Below are 26,336 nucleotides of genomic sequence, written 5' to 3'. Positions count from 1 at the left end.
TTAAGTATATAATATAAATGTATGTTAAAAAGCATAAATTTCAAGTATTTTATTTTTTTTAAAAAGATACATATGAAATCATTTCTTTATTAATAGGTATTTGTAAAGAAGGAATGGAGGAGGTACATATATTTTTACACTCGTAAACGCGCACATTTCGTAATATGGCAACCCTGCGTGTAAATAGTGTATGCCAGCTATAATAACATCTGTTTGATCGACAAACAAAAGGCCTTGTCACACGGGACGTGTCTCTTTCTTGCTTACAATGATAATTGATGTTAGACAAGGATAGAAAATCTATTGTGTTCATCGCTTATGTGAATACGTCATAATAAACGGCATTTTTTATAATACAATAATAATAATAATAATAATATCCTGGGACATTTTTCACACACGACCATCTGATCCCAAATTAAGCTTGTACAGAGCTTGTGCTATGGAAACCAGACAACTGATATACTACATATACTACTTTTCTTTTGTAAATACATACTTATATAGATAATTACACCCAGACTCAGGACAAACAGACATTTTCATGACCACAAATGTCTGTCCTGGGTAGGAATCGAACCCACAACCTTCGGCGTGAAAGGCAAGTATCTACCAACCACGCCAACCGGCTCATTTGTAGTTTTGAAACAAAAACTTAATGCTTATCTTTAAAATCAAAATATCCTAAATTCCTTATCTTATTAATGTATCATTTAATATCAAAAAAGGTAAACGTACAGCCAAATGGGTCACCTTATGGTAAGTGGTTACCACCGTCCATACACTATGGCGTTGTAAATTAATCGTTCCTTGCATCGCCAACGCGCCACTAACTTTGCCTAAGTTAAGTGCTTTTACTAAGATATTATGTCCCTTGTGCCTGTTACATTGGCGTACTAACCCTTCAGACTCGAACACAATAATACATAGTAATACTGTTAAGCTTTAGAATATCTGATAAGCGGGTGGTAAATACCCAAACGGACTTGGACAATGGTAGCAGGGATCACCAAGTTCACGAAATGTGAAGACTGATTCGAATGTAATATTGTATTGCATTATTTTCTCGTTTGTCCAGTGTCTGGCTTAAGCGACTGTCCGTCCTAGATCCTGGGTACGATAAAGAATCACATTTATTTAATAGCAATTCCGTTCAATTGCAGTTCGAAGTTCAGAAGTTAGTAGGGTTACGCTTCCGCTTCAGAAAGTACATTAAATCGTTCATCCTGTTGTCTAACCGATCAATCGTGTTTGTTTGTCGGATTCTTATGGCGATAAAAGAATAAATAGGGTACCTGTGTTTACGGATACACTTGTGTATTCTAATAACGAGCAAGGAGAGCTCGAGAATGGTCAAATGGTCCATATAGGGTTCTCAGCAACTAATATTTTCTGTTACATCTTAATTTAAAAGTGTATCAATAAAATAATAGCGGGTCACTTTACGTACGTACGTAATAATTTAATAATATTAGTGTATAGCAACATTAAAAAAAAATCGAAATATAAATTATTTATTATTATATTTAATGTGATAATAAAATAAAACTGTTAATTTAAAGGAGTTTCTTCAAATTTCTTTCATCAACATTAAATTACAAATTAATTTTATTTCAGGGAAGAAAATAATAAAAGACACGTGACACGGAGTTGTTTTTTATTATAAATATTATTTGCACATAATAATATTCCATACAAAAATACGTTTTCAATTAAAATGATTTTTACAAAAAACAAATTAAAAAATCGCTAAGACACATCAAAACACCAAGTAAATAATAAAAGATTTAGTTAAAAAATAATATTCGAAATTATGCAAACGATTCGACACCGATGTATATAACCAAATCAGATGTCAAGACATTTAAAACTAAGTACATAAAAATCTATATTAAAATCAAATAAACATACAAGAATAAAACGTATATAAATTTAAAAAATTTAATTGACAAATACAAGTCATGAGGAATTCGTAATCAAAACATATTCTACATACACACACTTAAAATTTATCTATAATTTCTTACAGGTCTGTTGTGACGTCAAATTTTTAATCGGCAATAAAAACCGTTACAAAATACGTCCCTTTCAAAAACGTAATCCAAAAAAAACTACATTTTTTTATCTTTATCTATTGACATAATAATTTATTATTTTAAAAATTCAACAATCTAACTATTTATTTACATTTGTGATGTTAATGGTAACATTGTTAGTTGTTAGATATATTTGTTATCTGTTATTTTATTTATTTAAATTTGTTTTAATTACCGAAAAATTTCAATAAATTTTAACTAAAATATTAATAAAGTGTGAAAAAAAAACCGTTTAATAAACATAAAATAGTAAATTTTCGCTAGGTTTGCAGTTAGCAGCAAATTGAACAAATAAATTTAATACTAACAAATATTAAGCTTCGATAACACTTTACCGTTGAATTAGAAGAAAAAACTCGCATATGCGGACTCACAGTGCGAACGAGGTTTAACTTCCTACTTAAACATAAAGACAAGTAATGACAAGGTATAATTTACTATAAATTGACAAATTTCTTTATTTTTTTTTTTTTTAATGAAATCAAATCAAAGGACCGAAAAGGAAATATACTAATAAAAAAAAACTAAGGTAATAGGTACAAGTATAATAGGTAGATTAATTCCAACAAGTGATGGATTATTGAAAAATATATTGTACATTATTTATTTCTGGTAACTTTTGGGCCTATGCTACTTAAAATTAACAGGAAATATAAGAAAAGAAAATTGTGACCATTTGAAAAAAAATAACGAAACAAAACATGGATTTATTTAAATCTATATTACATAGCGTCGAGTGCAACGTTATTTTTAAAATGTATTAGCGGGTTTATTTTTTTTAATAAATGGTTATTTTTAAATTAAATTATCATTCGCATTGTTTTTTCCTATCATTTTACATGAAAATCTAATATAATATAATAAGTGTCGATTCGAATTTCACAAACAATTGTCGCTTAAACTCATCACCCTGATATATCAAAATATTTAAATTAATTTCAATTTTAAGGAAACAATTAAATCGCAGTGCAAAGATAGACGATAGGATGCTAATCAATTATAACTTAAGGGTTTCGTGTCCGAACGGCAACCCGGGCTGTGCAAGCAAGGCTCGTGTAACTATTGATTCTAACAAACGAAACCTAACTAACTCGAATCGAGGTCTCAATATTTGACAATTGAATTTGGAAACTGTATTTTGTAAGCGGATTTCAAGAAACAATCAAGATTTAATATGGAAACGCGAGCAAATTTTCGTTCGCGTTTTACTATCGGTAAACAGCATCGGCTAATAAGGGTCGCTATTTGACCGGGTCAATTCTTGACCGGGATTAAAGAGCCGTAAATCGGACCTTCTTCGATTTTATAGCAGATCACAGTTTTTTTGACAATATGTTATTCGAGATATAAAAATTTATTTTGATGTTCGAATAGTTGACTGTTTTGTATAACTAGGAGTTGGTAGGTATTTTTAAGTAACCTCACAAGGGATACCTAACTTATTTTGAAAATTTTTACTATTTATTTAATATAAATTGATTTATAATTAGTAAAGCTAATTTTATTCACTAATTGGTGTTTTTTTTTATTCCGATTAAATATAAGAAATTAGTTTAAATGACATACCCTAAAATTCTTGCATTGAACATAAAAAACAAAATTTAAATTCATCGACTTTGGATAACTTCGAATGAAAATTTATCATTTTTATGCAAACGCTATTATAAATTCTGCGAAACCAATACAATTCAAAACAGTCTAGTATATTAAATTATTTACATTTAATTATCATTTCAAAATAGAGATGTATAAAGTAAACAAATATATTTCGGTAGAAAAGGCGATTTTTTTTATCAAAAAAAATGAAATGTCATTATCACCTACTGTTTACCTACCGTTTAAATCATTATGGTGTTTTAGAGTCTTGTCACAGTTGCTACAAAATAGATCCCATCTTCAAAAACCTATTTATGGGATATTGTCAAAATTTTTGTTTATACATCAACTTTTGGCGTCTGTAAAAACTATACAAGCTTTTACGTAAACATTTTAAATAAATCAGCGATATTGATATTTTAATAAATTTTATCGAGACCCCAATTTATTCGAAAGTTTTCTTTTGTAGCTGAATCCATTTTGCGTAACTACGCCCTATTACATTTGACGTGATAAAACTACCAACAAAATTTTGTTCAATATTATACCAAAATTTAGCTACCTAAATTGACTGATGTTTAAATGGATTTATCCTCTTTTTTATAATAATAATAAAATAAAGACATTCAAAGTTAATGTCCATGACCATTCTATTCGATATTTAGATAAAAAAAGTTAAAGGAAAATGCGACGTTACATATGACTGTTATTCCAAAAGGTCGTATGTAAAAAAATTGATTCCAAATTTAAATTTTAAAACCTCATACCTTGCTTTATTTTTTATTTATAAATTAATGCTTTAATAATGACGCTATACATTGGTCACCATGGAAACAGCAAAATTTGACAAACGACTTTCGAACTAACAGTAACGAAATAACAAAATCGATTTGAAAAAAATACATTTGAATCATAATTTAAATTTAGATCGAAAAAATAAGTTTTTTTTATATGAACATACAGAAATAAAGATTATGATGCTAATATAAAAAAAAAACGTATTTCAAATATTCAAAAATGTATTTGTTCATTCAATAATCGCGAACATTCGATCGGTGTCAGTTTGCGCGCCAATAATTAATGTAAAATTTTTTATCTGTAAAAATAAATTTAATCTGCCAAACCAATGCGAATATAAAATAAAATAAAAAATATCATTAGTTCTGTACTACAAGTGTTTGAGACTTCCACTATATCGTTCTGTATTCACAAACTTACATCTAATATTTTAACGAGCGACAAGTGGTCCACCATATAACGTAATTATTATCTATATTTGCGACCATTTATTACAATTATATAATTAATTTCGATCAAACGAGTTATTTTATTACAATACCAGTTAATTGTATTAAAATACGGAACGTTACGTTTCATAAAAATACTATTTCAAAATACACTTTTTATAATCATGAAAAAAAAAAAATCGAATCACATAAATCTATTCAATACGATAGGATATTTGAATAGCATTTTTATTTTGTATGGAAAAAAAACAGCGTTATTTCTTCTCTGTCTTTGTAAAATGAGCTCTAATACAATTGGATAAAATCTATAGTCGGTAGGCGAGATCTCAAACTCGCTACGTCTACTTCACTTACGTCTACATCACAGTGTGCTATGTGGAATGTTCGAGAAGCGGCTCCTGCTCGTATTCGCTGACAGGGAAGGCGGTTCGCGATCCCAGCACTGTGACGTCACCTTCGTCCGTGCATGCGAGCGGCGCGTAGTAAGCTCCTTTCGAACGTGATTGAGGTTGTTGCGATCTTCGCATCTGATCAGAAAAATAATTTTATTTACAATTTCTAAAATAATTTTAACAATTTATAATTGTGGATGTTGGGGCCTTCATGTTGGTGTATTAGCCGTCATTGGAATCCACGATCGGGTCAATAAATAGTTATTGTGGTTTTAAAAGTCTTTAAAGTTTACCAAAAAACATTTAAAAGTTGGTCAAGTGCCTAAGCTCTTTTCCAGTATTGGTATCTCATTTGACAATAAGTGAGAGAGATAGAGCATGCACTCCAAATAGGCTGTTCTCCTTTAAGACAGAACTTGTCACCATATATGTGGTATGGTGAAAGATGATGGTGATATTAGCTATTCGCCAAAAATAGCACATACCTGTGTGACTATCATGGCGACAATGAACACGGTGACCGCTAGCGCCGCGACGGCTGCGACGACGCTGGCGAGCGCGTGCGGCGCGGCGTCGCTCTGCGCGGTGTGCAGCGCGCTCCACTCGGGGATACGACGCTTCCCAGCCACGGACGAGTTTATACATTCCCCTGTAACAAAAAAATATTTATAACATTCCACTTATCACTTTAATTTGTAGCCTGAGTCGTAGATTGAAGACTTACCGCACCGAACCCATTCGGTTTTAATTTAGACCTAACATTTTGTCCAACTGTCGGACATATCTTTTTAAAGTCGGAAACATAATTTTAAAACTGGAACTAACTTTTATTATAGTCGGAATTGCCTCGTGTGTCTGCATCACCCTCGGCGTGGTAGCGCTGACGAAAAGCCGGACAAAACGGATATGTAAATATTTGTCCGGAGGAGAGAATCGAATCTACAAAGAAATGCTGTTAGCGTCTTTAATCAAAAAAGCCTACTTACCGGTGTCGGGGTTACAATGGCAGCAATCAGGTAAAGCTGTAGCATTAGCGGCTATTCCTCGCTCCGAGCAACATCGTACGCACTGATTGTTTAATCTAAAAAAACAACAATTAAAAATAAGTGTCACACACACAGCGGCAATGGCTCAGTTTTTAGAGCACATGGATTTTACCTCGTGCGTTCATTCTCTCACTCAACTTTCGAACTGAGTTTTCAGTTGCCTAATAAGATTTCATAATTTGAGTTCATATTAAAAGTAAAACATAACGAAGAAACTTGCGCGTAATGGATAAAATTCCGCTACATGTATGTAGTTTCTTATAAGTTTTTCTTTTATATATTACAGAACGATTCATTTCGCCCTTTTGTATCGTACAGGGTATAAATAAAGTTAGAGGGAGAAGGAATATTATTACTTTTGATTAAACAAACTAGACTTAATATTTAAGACTTTTTAATTTGGTCAAATTATAACAACATATATTTCCACTACTCCACAATGTAACTGCGTTATCGAATAAACTCCAAACATCTTCCTTAACGGGACATTTGCAGAGTATTTTGACATTTACAAGCTGATACGAATACTAGAGAAAAAATCAATTATAAATGACGTTTAAAATAATCATTATATCGATAATATATTTCACAGATAAAGTTTGTCTTACTCGACAAATACAAAAGGACGCTGCGATGAATATTAAATCATTTCTTTAGCAATTTTATTCTTGAGAAATGTACATTTTCAACGTTATCTAACACGAAGTAAAATTGTCAACCGGTATAAAGTGCTTCTTATTTATGTATTCATTAACTTGTTTCTGTATGTATTGCAAGGAGGCATCTCGCATAGGAATGTCAAAGTGTGATGATGGCCGCATGTGTCGTATTGGATATATATTTACGAAAAAATTTGACCGTCACGGTTTTTTTTTTCATCTTATGGCATTATTCACACAAAGTTATTTGATCCCAAACAAAGCAGAGCCTGTAATATGTAAACCAAACAACTGATATATCTACTTTTCTTTTGTAAATAAATACTTATATAGATAATTACACCCAGACTCAGGACATACAGACATGTTCATGCACACAAATGTCTGTCCTGGGTAGGAATCGCACCCACAACCTTTGGCGTGAAAGGCAAGTATCTACCAACCACGCCAAACGGCCCGTCGCCTTTTCTTCTCTAGCTATTTCGTATTATTATGTAAATGTATTAAACATTATAATAAAGACAGTGTATAAGCATTCGCTTGATAAACTTGTCTCCCTTAACTCCTTACAGGGTTATTCAAAAAATATAATTAAGTAAACCAATCTATTATACGGAGTCAACTAAATAAAATCATGCAGCAAAATACACACAAGAGAATAGAAAACGGCGACGGTGACAACATAGGAAAGCGTTCATGTCGTTTGCCGCCACGACATACATATTCTAATGTTACCCTCAAGATACACCAAGAGATGTTTTTACATCAAAAAGTTGATAATTTATAATTTCCAATTTATTTTCTATAGAGTAACAGTAAGTAACAGCCTGTTAATGTCCCACTGCTGAGCTAAGGCCTGCTCTCCCTTTTGAGGAGAATTTCAATGAAATTAGACACATGCAGTTTTCCTCACGATGTTTTCCTTCACCGTCAAGCACGAGATGAATTATAAACACAAATTAAGCACACGAAAACTCAGTGGTGCTTGCCTGGATTTGAATCCACGATCATCGGTTAAGATTCACGCGTTCTCACCACTAGGCCATCTCGGCTTCTTTTCTATGTGCTCACATAATTATTTCGGAAACAGCGTAAGTAAAATGAAATTTATACCAAAAAGGTTATAACAACCTTTCATTTATTATAAAAACACTCTAAATAAAATATCTTAAGCCTTTATGAAACCCACCAGCTTCGCTATTCCAATTAAACGTGCTAGTAGTTAGTATTAAATAACCTAAAGAGTTAGGATCAAAGGAGCGAACTTTTAGGTTATGACCTGACCTTCTTGGACTTTAAGCTATTGAATGTACAAGTTGTTTAAGTGCTACGCTACAAATAGCCAACCTTCGAATATAAACTAAATGGAAATAGCACGAGTTGATTTAGTTTCGTAAATATTCTGAGAGATAAATATATAAGTTATGTTACAAAAATGATTGAAATTGATGATGTTCCTATCTTGACCGATTTTCGTCACGGCGGCCATTTTCATAGGCATGTGTATAGGAGAAGTTATGATGTTTAAATCCACTTCCTACTCGACTTCCCTCACTCTCACAATCTGACGGAATGGCAAATTCTCAAAGGCTGGAAATTCGCCCTGGCTGCAGGCCTCGTACCAAAGGTTTAACGTGCTGTTTGAGGTATCAAATCAAAATTATTTATTCAACACTGAATCAAACACTTGCTTATTGATAGTCAAACTAGAAGCTACCACCTCATATAGGTATACTTTATACATCATATTCTAGACTACTACTAAAATTTTTCGACATAAAGACAATAATTTTTTTATTGGCCCCACTCGGGGTTTGAACCTAGAACTTCGGAATCTGCGACCTTATAAGCTAGCTAGACAAACGAACATAGATTTGAAATTGAAAGTAAATATGAACAGTAGTAAATATTATTATACTATTCTAAAATTGTTGCAATCAACTTTTTTACCAGTTAATAAAATTATATAATTTCTAAATGGAAACTAATTGGTTCAGAGCTCAACGTAACTTTATGATCGTAGATTTTTATATAAATCTTTAAAAGAATTTTTTTAATAAAATTCGACTATGGCACACGGTTTCAATTCCGGGCAAGCAGCGCTCAGTTCCTCTTTCTTAATTTTTGTTTAAAGTTCATCTCGTGCACGGCGGATATGGAAGACTGTTCCGGCCGAATATCTACTACATATAACAGCGTTGTATAATTAGCTGCAAATCTTCTATTTGAACCGAGAAAATCCCTTGTGCGATCACATTCGAAACAAAGATGTTATGTACCTCGTGCTTGTAGTTACACTGGCTGACTCACTCACGCCATAAACCAGAACACAACGATCCTAGGTATCGCTGTTTTGCGGTAGAATATCTGATGAGTGGGTGTTTAGTGCTTAGACGAGCTTGCACAATTCCGTACCACCAAGTAACATAACAAAATTACATGATGATAAAAATATTGTTAAAGTAACATTAATACTTCTGTTGAATTTATTCGCCAAAAAAAACATAATACGAAGAGATTATCGATGTTTCTTTTGCCTCTTTCACATGTAGGTTATATTGTCCTATAACCACCAAAGAATCACTAACGTCATTACGTCATACTTGAAAAATCTCATGCCATTTCTGATCATCCTCATACTGAGGATTACAACCCATCGTATACACGACACGTTCTACTGACTACTGCTTTATCACGGATCGAGCTTTATAGAGTACATAGTTTAAAACTAATTGCTAAGTTGTTCAAACATTTCTTAAGACTTAACTGTTCGATGCAGAAGTACAGCGACGTGACGCGAGCTTCATTGTTTAGTTATAGGGTCCGGGTCATTACTTTTCTGAGTAAGAAACTACAGTTTACACGTTGCAATACCTACGGAAGCACTACTACTTCCAACGTAATTTTCATTGAAAAGAATCGTTTACTCTGTACATAATTCAGGGGTTACCGAGAGTATTTATTGAGGTTAATATTTTGTATAGAAATGTTTTTTTTTTTTTTTTATAGAATAGGAAGGTGGACGAGCATATGGGCCACCTGATGGTAAATGGTCACCAAACGCCCTTAGACATTGGCATTCTAAGAAATGTCAACCATCGCTTATAGCCAATGCGCCACCAACCTTGGGAACTAAGATTTTATGTCCCTTGTGCCTGTAATTACACTGGCTCACTCACCCTTCAAACCGGAACACAACAATATCAAGTATTGCTGTTTTGCGGTAGAATATCTGATGAGTGGGTGGTACCTACCCAGACGAGCTTGCACAAAGCCCTACCACCAGTGGAAAAGTTTAGTTACATCAAACCTAAGACCTGATAACGAATAATTACAAAAAAAAAAATTTATACGAAGTAAACAATTTCGGAATATCAATAATTTGATATCAAAGTCGATATTTTTTATACCGATTAACATCTTACATATAAACATATAGACAGCTAAAATCATGACTCACGAAGGTTAAGGGTTTGCTTCACCGTAATTGGATAAATATAGTAAAACTATCGTCTGATGCAGATGTACTAATGATTATAGTAACTAACGTTATCACTCACCTATCAAATCGCAACGGTCTTGAACAACCGGAACAGCTGTATTGCCCTGGACCCGAGCACGTTCGACACGATTCATCGCAAGCGCGACATATTCCACTACTGGTTTCCATGTACTGGGAACCAAGGCATTCCATACAAAGTCCGCCATCTAGCATGAAGCGTGGGGGACAGGACGTGCAGTGTAGTGGGCCAGAGCCGTTACACTCTCGACAGTAATGGTGACAGTGACGGCAACCATCGTCAGTTTGGTAGAAACCTGTTAAAGAAGAAGAAGTACATTTATTGCAAGTAACGCCAACAAGACAGAACTTATGGATAGGACACCTTTTCTTCAAAAGTAGAGAATGGAAAAACTACAATTTTAGCTGAACCTACAGGTGATATGGTGTCTTGCCCGACCTGGATACTGAACCCGGAACTTCCTGCAGCTATATAAGCCATCCACTTTGGCACCGATTGGCAGTTAGTTTCCAGAAATAATTAATATGATATACAAAAAAAAAACCTACGAATCAATATATAAAGATACAGCAATAATACCTTGAGGACATTCAGGGTGGCACTCCCCCGCTGCTAGTCTCCATCCCGGGGGACAAGAAGCACACTGGTCGCGTCTTGGTCCTATACAAGTGCGGCACGATAAATAGCACTTAGAGCAGGTTCCGCGATCCGCATAATACCTGTAGAATTTCGATCATATTGACTTTGTTGATGTTGAAAACGACAATAAATCTACGTATTGAAATAAAATTTTACAAGCATTACATAAAATAAATAACCCCGAAAAAACTTTGACAAAACTTCTCGTAGCATTCAACATTATTCTTAACTCGTATTTAAATTAAAATTAGAATTTTCTATCAACAATATAATTTGAGACGAATTCTTGTTCAAATCAATTTATAAAACTCTTAAAAAAGATTCGTTCTTACCCTTCAGCGCAGGCAGTTCTGCAAGCACCGGATTGCAGCCTCAAAGAGCCAGTACATGAAGTGCAGTTCAAACGTGATACACAATCCGCGCAGCCGTGCATGCATCGCGTACAACGCCCAGCTTCAGCATAATATCCTCGACTGCACTCTGATAAACATCTGCGATAAAATTTAAACAAATAAATAAGGAATCGAGACAGGTGTTACATATTTACTCTCAGTACCTTTATTAGCTTTCACTACGATTCAGTTTTCAGCACGAGTATGAATTGTAGCGGGATATAAATAACAAAAAATATCAATCTGAGACGAAAACTAAATTAAATTAATTCAAAAAAGCCTTGTTGGATTCATAGAGATCAATAAACCGTCTTGTAAAATACTGTTAATAAAAATGTACAAAATATCTAAAATATTTCGGATTTATATGAGCTATATATGAAAGTTCGTAAAATCGTAAAATAGTATGTCGATGAAGTGGTAACGCTAAACTATAAATGTCTGTACATATGTATGGCCAGGTATTGGTGTCGTCTCTTTCTAGATCTTTCGTTATCCGCCGTAAAAAGACAAGACTAACATCTAATGTTTGTCTCGGTTATGTATCTTGTTAACTATAATTATACTAACTCACTCTTATAGGCGTATAGAATGGTAGACTAATTGATGAGTGAACGGTACCTACCTTGCCAAAACGGTCCTTGCCAAATACTATACCACTAGAGAGCTCATTATTTGTAAAGTTTAGACTCTTGTTTATAAATTTAATTAAGTCGTTAATAATTACGCAATACCAAAACATATTATATATATTTTTCTGATTGCTAGGCTTCTAGATTTATAGTAACACATACATAACTTCATTCAAATTTATCTTCAATGCCAAGCGAATGTAATAGAGAGTAATCAGAACACGATTGCAGAGGATATAGTCATAACAGAGTCAATGACCTTAAATGCAATACAGACGTTATAATCTTATCTCGTAACATTTTAAGACGAGCGCTTGACTGCATCACGTTCACGTTACATTTAAGAACTACAATTTTCGAAGAAATGTTTCAATACTTGTAGCGTTAAAATATGTAATAGAAAAAATAACTAGACAAACGAAAAATTTATCCGCATATTCTTTTTAAGATGGCATCCTGGTGCAATATATTCTGTATTTAATATTTAATTTTAGTTTTGAAGAGCTATAAAGAATATATAAATAAATCTATCAGGTATAACTTACTTGTGATTTTGAAGCAAGGCTGGCGTCTCACAGGTGAGACAGTTTGCTTCTGTTTCACCAAAGCAAGATTCACATTCACTATGACATGGCGTACATTGACTCCCATCTACGAATTCCCTAGAAGAACACCGATCGGTGCCAACGGCAACGCATTTTCCCTTCTTATTCAACTCCCAGTTTGAGTTGCAAGTCAAGCATAATGTTGTCAAGCATGACGCACAACCGACTGGACATCTAAAATTAAATTATAACTTAGCTTAGATTATAACAACTTCAAAATTTGTAATCAATTATAAACACATTTTTCGTTGATATTAAAGGTCTCTATAAACCTAGATAGTATCTAAAAGAGTAGAAATAGATGATATAAAAATTAATAATACTTTCTTTTCTCGATTATGAGTTTCAACGAAATGATTATCATGGCAATTCAATTTTAAAGTACTTACTTCATGCATTCTTTTCTCTTTTTATCAGCATAATATCCACTCGGGCAAGTACTCAAGCAAGTACCATCAAGGATGTAGCTCGAAGCGAGACACGTAACGCAGTGCGTCTCTTCAGCGCCAATACATGTATCACAAGAGGGATGACATTTAGCACATAAATAGTCTTCATTCTCAAACGTAGACGGAGGACACGAGGCTGAACAAGTTCCATTATATAGAACTAAGTGATGTTCGCAAGAAGTACAGGCATCGGCCCTTTCTGAACAAGTTGAACAATGCGCAGCGCACGGCCGGCATGCGGATGCTTCACTGTCTTCCCAATACCCATCAGGACATTGTTGTAAACATAAACCTAAATCCGCTACTAATAAATGAGCTGGCGAACAAGTCAAACAAGAGTCTTGTCCAGGTCCGACACAAGTCTCACATGATTCGTGACATGGCCAACAAACTTCACCCTGGTTCGCATAACTTCTTGGAGGGCAACGTGACACACAAGCGTCGTCGAGACGATAGTGCTTACATGTTATACATTGGGTAGGTCCTTTTCCATAGCATCCTTGAGAATCGCATTCGGGATCACATTCATGCATGACGCGCCTATCATTACTATCAGCGAGGACATTTTCCCCATGCGGCGAGGGAACGTTATGTCCGTCGAGACTTGCTATAGCCTTTTCGGGATCGGAACCGGCGGCGAATAATGTAGGAAAGTTCTGATAATTGGTAAACGCGTCAGTATTGTAAAAAGAATCCCCAACAGAATCGTATCCATCTGCAGCTGTCGGAAAAGCGTATGGTGGCGCTATAGGCGACGGCCTTTTAGACCTCAATTTAACGGGATCAGTTGAAGTACCATAAAATATTAACTGCCATTTTTTAAGGATACCTGGTTGATTAACATGTCTGTTACCCGCATTGACAATTTGGAGAGTCCATTTACCTTCTGCTCGTTCACCCCAAAAATGTACGCTTAAAAATGGCCAATCATCGAAATTAGAGCTAATGACATCACGAGGTCTTTCAAACAGTAAGGTCGATGTAGTTCCCATTGGTGAAGTAAGCAGGATTCGTAAGTTTCCTCGTGGAAAGAATCTTAATGATATTTTACATTGGACGTGTTCAAGAAACCTGACCTCATTTACTGTTCCACTGCACCCATTAACATCCATATGTACACTTAAAGTGTAACCATAAGATGATTCTATAGCTTTATCTTCATTGATTTCCTGCGACTTGCAAATGTGCTGGGGAGGAACTGATACCCATTGCTCAGCTAAGTTCACCATTTCAGTAGCATCCATTAGACCATAACCAAATTTGTGACTAACTTTTCTTTTAATTCCATTGACGATCCATCCCGTTTCCTTTTCTAATGGTTGTGAACGAGAAGTTAATACTACTAAATATTGCATATCTCTCCAAGTTAAGTCTGAATTAGCTTCTAAAGCAAGAGCACATATACCGGCTGCTAAGGGCGCAGAAGCTGAAGTGCCTGTATGTTCTACTGTACATATATGATCTGCTCTTAATCTGCCATCCATGTCAACGGTAGCTACGCTTTTGTCATGCCCAGGCGTACCAGAGCTGTAAGTAGTGGCTAAAGTAGACGAACATTCTTCTAAATACCATGGCTTGTATCCACCTTGGGTTGCACTTGATATTGACAAAGTAAAAATACTATTTGTGTAACCATCACAATTACAAGAGTCCGTGTGCCGTCCACCATTACCTGACGCCCAAACAAAAATACTTCCTTTCCCACGTCTGCCACTAGTAACTCCGTAGATAAATGCTCTGAAAGCGAAATAGTTATTAGTAACTTAAAAGGTTTTTGTTTTCACTGTTAACATGAGGGCTGATTCATTTTCGCCCAGATAATCGTTATTGCAAGTCAACCGCCATTTACAATGGTAATTGTATTGAATGCCACGATGTATTTTCGGTCACACGAGTTGATGTTATGTGTATTTGTATATATTTATTTAAATGATTAAAGTAAATAATATATATTTTTATGTTAATAAAATAAGCTATTTTAATTATTAACTTTATTCACAAAAGTAGGGTGTCTACTTACCTTCTCGCTAATGGCCCCGGTCCGTCAACTGTTTTACCATCATCTTCTGGACCCCATGATGCACTATATATGTCGATGTGGTCAGGATTTAGCCCCAGTGCTCTAGCTTCTACTGCATCATTTACAACACCATCCAACATCCGAACTCCTCCTACACTTGCATTGTAGGCGATACCAACTCCACAGTACTGATTGTATGCTACTGCAGCGACCTCTCCAGCGCATCGTGTGCCGTGTTTATTATCACCGTTATCTTGAGGCATCGGATCATCATCGTTTCCGTTTATATCGGTGGAAGCAAGAGGATCCTGACAAAAGATGACAATTGTTCAGAACCTTAATAAATAAATAAATAAAACTTTCTTTTTTATTCGTTACGATAAAAAAATATGGCTTACATAGTTTTGCGCGAGATCCGGATGATTCGTTTGAATACCATCATCTAGAATAGATACAACGACATTTTTTCCCGTATAACCTCTCTGCCAGGCGGACGCTACGTTCATATCAAGACCATCTTTTGCGCCACCATTCTGTTGAAGTATAACATTATAAATTAAGGCAACATATATAATATTATCAGGCTAATTTTCTTATCATAATGTTTATAGTATTTAATAATCGTTGTATGTAACGACTTACCAAATACCACTGTTCCTTAAATAATGGGTCCGGGAAGAAAGGCGACGGCGTGATCGCTCGATGTCTGGTCCGATGCGAGGGCTGTCTTCGCGATAACTGTGACCATAGCGACGTTTCGTACGGGTTATAGTCTCGTTTGATTCGCCGCTTCTCGCGTTGCTGCTCGAACCATTTTACCTGAATACAAAATTTATTTATAGTTTTGTTGAACCAGAAAACAGCTAAGAACAAATATAAAGTACTGTGACGGAAGTCACCAAAATAGAAAACTAATAAACCAATTGAGAAAACAAACTAAATCAAAGCAAAATAGGATGCCATCGTGCAAAATTACATCGGTAAGTTGAACACCTTTTCTAAGTGGAGATAAAACGGTGTAAAGGTCAAACAAATATTTATCGTTTGTTACTAATTGAAGTTAAGGAATAAATACTCTTTTAGAAATAGTTGTAACCCTTTCAAATATTCTTTTTGTTGTTATTATTAAACAAAATAAAACTCACAGTTCTTACAATTTTAATAATATTCAAACACTGCTTTTTAAATTTCGTCTATCGATAAATTAATCTATAACCTTTATAAACTCGTAATGAAAAAATAAAAACCGCAATTCACGATAAAATTTTAGAAGCGCTCAATTCGGTACGTGCTGTGTACAAATGAACAATGGCACAATTCTTAGCTTTCAAAGCGATTCAAACAAGACGTCCTCGCTGTTCAGTTCAGACGGGGTAATTTCAGTCAGTGACACCGAACGACCGGGAGGGCACCATCGTATTTACATGAGAATGATCGTTTGTCCGAGTTACGTTGCTCTCGCTACTGACATCACAATACCGTGTAATTTATAGCCACGTTAAGAAAAAAAAAACAACGATATCTATTCACTTTTATATAATAACAAAAGCAATGAAGAATAATATCCTCGACTAATTAAGTTTTTACAAAAGATACTATTATTTTTTATTAAAGCTTCGAGTTTATTTCAACAGCGCTTTGACAATAAATGAATGACTACAAACGGAGAAATATGACAATATGGCCAAAAAACGATTAAACTGTATAGAATAACAGTTTAATAGAAAATTTAAATAGACTATTTTAAATCAAGAACAAAAAAGGGAGATGACCGCGTGAGGGATGATAGGAATAGAAAAAAAGGAGTAAATAATAGTATAGAGATAGAGATGAATGGAAAGAAATAAAACACACCCTGAACAAAATAAATTGGATATAGGAAATAAAATGGCAAAGATATAAACCTTTTCGTACTATCGAACAATTTAAAAAAAAACTCATCAATTCGAAAAGGATTTAGAATAATATTCTATTCGAAAGAAAAGTTTTTAAAGCTTTAATTATCATCTGTACACAAAAAGAAACGGTAGACGTTAAAATTATAATGAAACACAAGGTACGGTATAACAAACACAGCCGTGTATGAGCGTCCGAGGAGCCGAGGTATGAAACTGTTTGTCTTGGTGACGCGGTAATTCAATAAAAACTCGACCGCTTTTCGCTCTGTACGTCGCTCCTGTACAGTTCGTTACCTAAATATTAAGTTAAATATTACGCTGTCGAACAATCTACTCATGTTTATGAAAACTTTCCTTTGAGCATTTTGTTTGAAATATTTGACTCAATAGATTTGTATAATGATAAAAGGTATAAATAATTATTTGATTTAAATTTGGAATATAGATTGGATTTAACTTAGTATAAGGTAAAGTAACAGCTAGGCTAAGTCATTTTCTTTGGTTTTAAGCTTATACGACTGCGCTGCTCCAATACGGATTTGATTGAAAACACATGTTCAAGCTTTCATCCGACACATGACCGGTATGAATTATAAAAAACACATATTAAGCAAATAGGAATTTATTGTGGTGCGTGCCGATTTTGAACCCGAAATTATCGCTTTAGTTTCACGTGTTCTTATTGGACAACTTCGGTGATTTGCGTAAATAAATTATCAATCGTTCTATTATATTATTTTTTGCGAAATAATAATACATTTTATGACTAAGTTGCGCAAGTCTTGGAAGGTGAGTGACCGAGTGTAATTACAGCCGCGTGGGTTATGACATCATACTCCACACTTGTACTCAAATCATTTGGCGTCAATGCACCATTGACGTTTTAAGGAATAATCATAATAAATGTTCCTTTTTAATATTTCTCAGATTATTAATGGAGCACCAATTAGTAGCGGTGGTATAGTTGAAAAAACTAAAACCACAATATACAAGAATATGAAATACACGCTTGTCTTGTCGATAACTAAATCTAAATTGAACGGTGAAACTGCAAAGCGCAGCTATTTTATATCATATTATATCCTAAAACCTCCTTCAAAACGCGCTTCACCTTTTGGTATAAGTTTTATCTATCTTGGTTTGGTTAAAAAAAACATCTCCTCGTTTATTAATATCACGAATTAAAATTTATTGTAAAGATTTGTATTTCAAATCAATAGAGTCTTGATTCATTAAAATTAAATTCATCATTCTGTATATTCATATCCTCATATGAATACATTTATGATATTCAAAGTCCATATTAGTTTATAATTTTAACAAGATTGAAGTAGTTTGTCTGTTTAATCTAATAAAAACTGCGCGCTGACCACGCGACTCGGTTACACACGCTCGTCCATATAAACGGACCATTGTGTGCGCTTTGAAATATGAACCCGATTTATTCCGCCAAGAAGCTTTGCGGAAACTATTCATGTTTGAAGCGTTCGATATTTTTATGTAAACATCAAACGACAAAGGAACCGAAGCTGAGTAAAAAATTATGAAACAAAAATTAATAATATGTAATGTATATGGTGTGGTATCTTAATCGTTATAGAATATTGGCAAGACCTGCGGATTATCAAGTTTTAACTTCCAAACTTCGAGTTACTGATAATAATTTATTAAAAAACACAATGATTAAACTGATTAATGAAAAAACTTTGATTAGTCTGACCTGAGATCCGAATACAGGATCTCTGCAGACTTATAAGCTAATTAAACAAAGATGGTAACAATACCCTAATAATTATTGTGGTTAAAATAATATAATGATAAATCAATAAAACAAAAGTTTGTCATTTAGATGTTTGTTACTACATTAAACTTATAGGGCTGATGGTGAGTCGACCAAGAAGAGTCCAAAGAAGTTTAGTATATATTTTTTTAATTAAAATGAATATATATTATATTTCAAATTACTTCGAGCAATGTGAGCGGATCGTAAACAAAAAAAAAAAAACTTTATTTAAGAAGGATTACACTTACTTATTGGTAGGAATATTAGAAACTACCACCGGTTCGGAAAAGAAACATCTAGCTCTGAGAAGAACCGGCGGTTTTTTTTGTTTTATGTAGCTATTTATACGTTTCGCCTTACATCATACAAACCTAATAACAATAAACGTCAAACATAAACTACATAGATTGAAAAGAAATATATCCCGAAAACGGTTCAACAATACCTCCTGCAGGAAACATTTTCTAAATCCTGTTGATAAAAATCACTTTTTTTTACGCAAACAACGCCTCCATATTGTTCTAACGGCGCTTGTTAGCACGCATACGCTCAGCTGTGCAAATACACGTCAACATAGTTATGTCGACACGAAAAATATACCAGACACCTTTATGATTTTAACGTGCTACTGTTAACATACATATATACAAGAAAAACAAATTAAAAAAAAAACCGCTAAGTACTTTTGAATTTCGAACACATTTTCAAATGTCACTGGAACGAAGTTTCTCATCGTACGTAAGACGTCTGGAGATTAAGAGGCAAAAATAAGTGAAGACGGTCGACGGTCACAACACTTTTTCTTAGTATGTGTAAGATTTAATGTTGAATGTTGACTGACTATTGATAAGTTAATAATTATTTTACAAGTAAAGGAAATTAATAGACTGCAAATATTTCACAACTGGACGAAGGTCTTTTTTTTTTAAAGTAACAAGTTTATATTTTATATCAAATTAATAAAAACAATATTTATTTTCAATGCTTTTAATTAATTCATTAGTAATTACAGTTTGATTACCTTTCCTTCATTTATTTATTTAATTTTATTATTCAGTAATTCATGTCTATTAATAGTACATAATATATACCGAAACGTACTCCATTACAATATGCTATTTAACGACACATATCGGTTTTTAAATATATATTATAATAAATTTTCATTTTGATTCCTCACGTTCTAAACAAAATGGTTCTACAAAATCATAACAACTATACAATCGCATTTTATGTAATTTGTAAGATGTTGATCTAAATACGGACAGAAAACGAGAGACAGGTCTTAGTATATAATTAATAATAATAATAATATCCTGGGACATTATTCACACACGGCCATCTGATCCCAAACTAAGCGTAGCTTGTACTATGAATACCAGACTCATATAGTATATAGTACTTTTCTTTTGTGAATACATACTTATATAGATTTACACCCAGACTCGGGAGAAACAGACATGTTCATGCACACAAATGTCTGTCCTGGGTGGGAATCGAACTCGCAACCTTCGGTGTAAAAGGCAAGTATCTAACAACTACGCGAATCGGCTCGACAATCAGTACTAATTAAAAATTGACACATAAATACTGTCCAACACTATTACGTCATCAAGTAAGTATAAACGATCTCACGCACGCGATGCCTAATAAAGCCCCTTTGTGCTTATACACCGTAACGTAATAGGGTCCTAAACTAATAAAGCGAAGGTCCTGCGGCAGGGTCCGAAAGGGTTTAAACAGATTTACGCAGAAAAAATCGTACGGCCCGGCCGGGTCTGCTTGTGGGGTCAACAAACAGGAATTATTGAGGAATCCTTTGTCTTAAAGCTAATAGACCGGTCAATAACGGATTTAATATTGAATAAACCAGACATAACTAACTTTTTGATATTCATAAAAATAATAAATGGCTTCGAATAAAACCTTCTTTCAATATATATTATCCGGACCATTTTAACGTAAAAATAAGGTAATAACACTTAGTTTTTAAACTTCTTTAAAAACTAAAAAATCTTTGGACTATACATATTTAAAAAACTAACAAGCTTTGTAGTTCTACTGCATGATTTAAACTATTTTATTTTTATTTTTACCAGTGTTATAAATGTTTGCAGGATCATATTTATTGTGCAATTTTGCCGGTTTTAAGATTTTAAAACAAATTCTGATAAATGTTTACTTGGTGTTAGGTGGTGGTTTTGTGCACGTCAGTCTGGGTAGGTACCACCCACTAATTACTTACTCTACCGCCAAATAGCATTACTTAGTATTGTTATATTCCAGTTAACGGTGAATGAGCCAGTGTAACTACAGAGACGAGAGACATAACAAGGTTGATGGCGCAGTGGCGATGTAAGCGATGGTTAATATTTCTTATACCCAATATCAATGAGCGATGGTAACCATCCATTTACCATCAGTCGGTATATTTCTGCCAAACCAATTGAAATAGAAAGTATACTGAAAACAATCAAAATTATTATTGTAAAGCTACTTTTCCACTTAGATGCATATCAGATATTTTCGAAGAAATTTCTAAATAACATCACGACTCATTATAAACGAGTTAGCTACGTTGAGGGGTAATGGATGGCTTTTTATGATGGAGGGTGCTAAACATGAGAAAGCTTGTCGGTGGTACGCCTCTCACTTTTATTATCACTTGATTTAACCACTTGAATGTCAGTGTTGCTAGAGGTGAAACACGCAGCGCGTATTAATTAAAATCCTTGTAATGAGCTCGTTGTGTTAAGTAGGATTTTTACTATCACAATTAGTACTTAATATATACTGAATAAACTTGAAGATAGTATCCATATTATATTACATATAAACTTATAACTAATATATAGTTGATTATGTATTTTAATTGAACAAAACAGAGTTATGTATTACTTAATTTCTTGCCGGTTCTTCTCGATAGAATCTAGGTTCCGAATTAGTGGTATGTATAAAACTTAGTATTGCTAAATTCCAGTACAAAAGGCGAATGAGCAAGTGTAACTACAAGGGCGAGAGTCATGAAAAGGTTGATGGCACATTAGCGATATGAGAAATGATAAATATTTCTATAGTACCAATATTTATGATCGATGGTGACCAGTCAGCTTACTTACTATAATTAAAAAAACAGTACGTAAGAGAAAATTTTGAAAGTTACACCGTAGAAAGTGTAAATTTGTGTGTAAATTTTTTATTACAAAACTGTGCTAGGTATGGATATGAAGACCAAAAAAAAATACTGACCTAACTGTGAAAATACGAAGACTGTGACGGATGACATTTGCAATCTAACTGAGGTTATCACTAGAAATAGAAATGAATGAGTAAAGTCAAGCGAAAAGTAAGTTTATGATCTATCAATGCATAAATCTATATATTAAATGTTAAAAACATAAAATAACTACATGTAAAAAAATTGACTTTGGCCTCAACTTTATTTAAGGCACAAAAAGCGACAAAAAAGTTATGTAAGCTTCCTCATTATGAAGGTGTTTACGGTGTAATAGCGTCCGTAGAAGGCTGTTTATTTTGTAGGTTGACGGTCAACATACGCAAGTACCGTCACCACGCCCCCACGTTTTATTAGCTCGGCAGTTCACTTCGATGTTAGTCGTAAATTGGTGTAAAGTACACACGGAGGAGTAGTATCTATTAAATTTGGCCCATTTAGTTTCATCGAACTAAATATATAAGGTGCGATTTAATTGTATTTTCACGTTTTACTATACTATACGTATACTAACTCGTATAATAAAACTATGTTACATATTATAGAACAAAGTCATAACATAAAAAATCCCCTCGTCTATGTGTCTGTCTGTATGGACGCTATAAACTCAAAAACTACTGAACAGATTTTCTCACGGTTTTTAACCAATCAACGGAGTGAATAATGAGAAAGGTTTAGGTTGAAAGGAAAGGAGACCTTAGCCCAACACTGGGCTAAGGTCTCCTTTTCCTTTTAGAGGAGAAGGTTTGTAGCTAATTCCAACACGATGCTCCAATGCGGGTTGGTGGAATATACATGTGGCAGAATTTCAGTGAAATTCGACACATGCAGGTTTCCTCACGATGTTTTCCTTCACCGTCAAGCACGAGATGGATTTTAATCATAAATTAAACACATGAAAATTCAGTGATGCTTGCCCGGGTTTGAACCCACGATCATCGGTTAAGATTCACGCGTTCTTACCGCTGGGCCATCTCGGCTAGTTATTTCATAGACTAGTAAAATTCATTATTTTTGTGTAAATTGACTGAAATATGACGATGATTGTTGAAGATGTCGTATAAAGTCATGCCAACTGGCAGTTTTACTGGCGTGCGTAGCATAAAATAAAAAAATATAATATTATGTATTAAAATTTAAACTTTTTAGGTAGAACCCGTGCGAAACCTAGTTCTTACATAATATGTTAAAAGATTTAAAATCTATGATAACACAATAATATTTAAAAATATATATTATTGTAAAATATCACACCTTTTTTGCGATTACCATATTTTAACTGCGATTAAAATAATTAGCTTTAAAAAAATCAAGTTTAAATAAAAAAGTACGTGTATGATCCGGTAAATAACCGATAACATAACGGATAACCGGTAATAACAGATAATTCATCGGATTATTGTATGTATAAAAGAGATGAGTTCGTTAATTTTTTACTCTAAATACATATAAATAAAACTAAAAACCGACCAATGTTACGGGAGTACTCACATCCATTACGGATTGTCATATTTTACAATAATGATCGTCCAATGAAACAGCGCATCCATCAATATCGTCCAATTAAAACAAACAAAATACCTATTAGGTCGCTTCTATTACGTCATCTACTCCATTGTTCTCATGTCGAGTATATCGATCACTTAATGTTATCAAATGACTAAAACGATTGTCCAGTGCATTGCCCCGAATAACGACCTAAGAGACATCCCGTTTAGATGTTGTATCAAACAAATTGATTCTGTATTCTGACAGGCACTATGACGCTATTACCGCTTGCATTAATTAAACATGACATGATTCATTGCATTTATTATGTCATTTAGTATGTGAGTGTTTCACACACAGCTATGCGTGTGTGTGTGTGTATTGGAAAAATATTTCTAGATAGAAGTTTATTTCTAAGTACCAGCTCGTACTGCTCTTGTGTGTGCCCGTGAAATGTTGAAAATCCTAACTAATAATACATTGGAAGTTTATTTATTTTTGTTTGTTTGTTACGCTTTCACACTTTCATTACACAGTTGATCATCATGAGATTTTGCATCCACGTTGTCAGGGGTAAAGAATAGGACCTACCTAATACCTGACCCCCTCCCTTCAAACACGGACGACGCCGCGTGCGGAAAGTAGTTGATTACATTTCTTACAATATAACTTGGTTGGAATGACTGGAAACATTTTATTTTAAGCAGCGGATATGTAAATATTGATAATAATTTTGGCTGATAAATAAAAACGTAATCACTATAACTTTTTTTGACTTAGGTGCATTTTCTAAGCCAGGACAGATCATCGTCATCAGATTGACTGGAACAATCCTGGAGTATGTAATTATTAGTTAATGGTCTCTCTTACTTCTATGACAATTCTTCATCATCTATGTCTATGTATTAAGTTAAAATGTATTTGAACGCTATTTATTTATAAGATAAACAATGCATAATTTGTAAAAAATAATGGAATAAGCTCCAAACCTTCTCCTCAAAAAGAGAGAGGAGGCCTTAGCCCAGCAGTGGGACATTCACAGGCTGTTACTGTACTGTAATGGCACAACAGATTATTTTCTATTTCGTATTTTTCAGAGCGCGATTTTTTCTGTATTCGGGTTGTGGGTTCGATTCCCACCCTGGACAGACATTAGTGTGCATGAACATTTCTGTTTGTCTTGAGTCTGGGTGTAATTATCTATATAAGTATGTATTTACAAAAGAAAAGTAGTATACATATATCAGTTGTCTGGTTTCCATAGTACAATCTCTGCTTAATTTTGGATCAGATGGACCCATTCAGACATCCATTGAATCCATGTGTAAATAATATACCAGGATATTAAAAAAAAATTGTTTTTTTTTTTACACACAATAAAAAACGTAATTCCTATGCAAACAGACGTCACATACGCAAATGAAAGCATACTGAGAAAAATCGTAAGGAAATATGCATGCATTTAATGTACTTATTAAATGCATGTCTCATATTAAATGTATATGAACTAGATTTTTAATCTCTAAGAAATTACGGCGTATGTTTGTGAATTCATATTAGACTTTGAACTTATAATAGATCATCGTAAATACAGGGATTAGCTCCGTGCAAATACAGAAGCGCATTAGAGTTTGTACTAACTAGGCGGGTTATAAACTACTAAACGCTTGATCTCGCTACGTAATTTGTATTAAAATCTAATTACCTACATATTTAATTAGTACATTTTAGCGTAAAGCGCTACTAATAAAGCGGACTGATGACCTGAAAGGTGGACGTGACTGAATGTGGAAGGCTGATAATCGGTAGCTTTGGCGTACTTTGGTAATCAAGCACTGAATTAAGATTATGGTTGGCAGAATAATAATACGATTTTTTTATAAATTGAAGCGAGATGGTCTAGTGGTTAGAACGCGTGAATCTTAACCGATGATCATAGGTTCTAGCCTGGGCACGCACCACCGATTTTTTTGTGCTTAAATTGTGTTTATAATTAATCTCGTGCTTGACGGTGAAGGAAAACATCGTGAGGAATCATGCATGTGTCTAATTTCACTGAAATCCTGCCACATTTGTATTACACCAAGCCGCATTGGAGTAGCGTGGTGGAATAAGCTCCAAACATTCCCCTCAAAAAAAAAAGAGGTAACCTTAGCCTCACAGTCTGTTACTTTATAATAACATTACAAATATAATCGGTGTCTACAAAACATTATGTATTAAAAAAAGAGCCAAAATCGTAAATAAAACAAAAAACCCTTCGTTTTTCTATTAAAAGATTATGAAGAAGTTACAATGAGGAAATCGTATCCTATCGGAGGGATAAGGGTCGCGGGACTTCTGTATTTATAAGTAATTTTTCTTCCACGCCTCCCTTATTAAATCCAAAACTTTTCCTTTGTGCGTGTTTATATATTATTCAATTGTATCAAATAACAATGTAGATTTACGTCTTTAATACAAAACGAAAGCCTTCTCATTTAACGTTTACGAGTTCGTCCAAGAATCTTTTCATTTTAAATTAAAGATTTTTTTGAATTAAAAAAAAAACATTATAGCAATGGCCGTTTTTTAAGAAATTACTAATATACCCATTTACAACGCCGATAGAACTTGCGACTTTTACATCACCAAAATC

At 33.9% G+C, this 26,336-nt stretch overlaps 1 protein-coding gene and 1 long non-coding RNA gene across 9 annotated transcripts in view; both read right to left on the bottom strand.

The window, feature by feature from the left end:
* Positions 1–26,336, bottom strand: part of LOC126773458 (uncharacterized) — a 417,434-nt gene that overhangs the window by 141,164 nt on the left and 249,934 nt on the right. The window lies entirely within an intron of this gene.
* Positions 1,661–26,336, bottom strand: part of LOC126773327 (furin-like protease 2) — a 255,204-nt gene continuing 230,528 nt past the window's right edge. For all 8 annotated transcript variants that reach the window (XM_050494168.1, XM_050494172.1, XM_050494165.1 and 5 more), the window contains 11 exons: positions 15,937–16,113; positions 15,693–15,827; positions 15,295–15,602; positions 13,215–15,011; positions 12,766–12,999; positions 11,529–11,687; positions 11,137–11,276; positions 10,597–10,852; positions 6,318–6,412; positions 5,817–5,980; positions 1,661–5,466 (listed from right to left, as the gene is read on the bottom strand). In XM_050494168.1, coding sequence (XP_050350125.1) covers positions 5,311–5,466; positions 5,817–5,980; positions 6,318–6,412; positions 10,597–10,852; positions 11,137–11,276; positions 11,529–11,687; positions 12,766–12,999; positions 13,215–15,011; positions 15,295–15,602; positions 15,693–15,827; positions 15,937–16,113 — 3,621 coding nt within the window. In that variant the 3' untranslated portion in view covers positions 1,661–5,310. The remainder of the gene's footprint in view (positions 5,467–5,816; positions 5,981–6,317; positions 6,413–10,596; positions 10,853–11,136; positions 11,277–11,528; positions 11,688–12,765; positions 13,000–13,214; positions 15,012–15,294; positions 15,603–15,692; positions 15,828–15,936; positions 16,114–26,336) is intronic.

The sequence above is a fragment of the Nymphalis io genome, chromosome 14, assembly GCF_905147045.1.
Source record: "Nymphalis io chromosome 14, ilAglIoxx1.1, whole genome shotgun sequence".
Lineage (NCBI taxonomy): Eukaryota > Metazoa > Arthropoda > Insecta > Lepidoptera > Nymphalidae > Nymphalis > Nymphalis io.
This window is presented reverse-complemented; position numbering and strand designations above follow the sequence as displayed.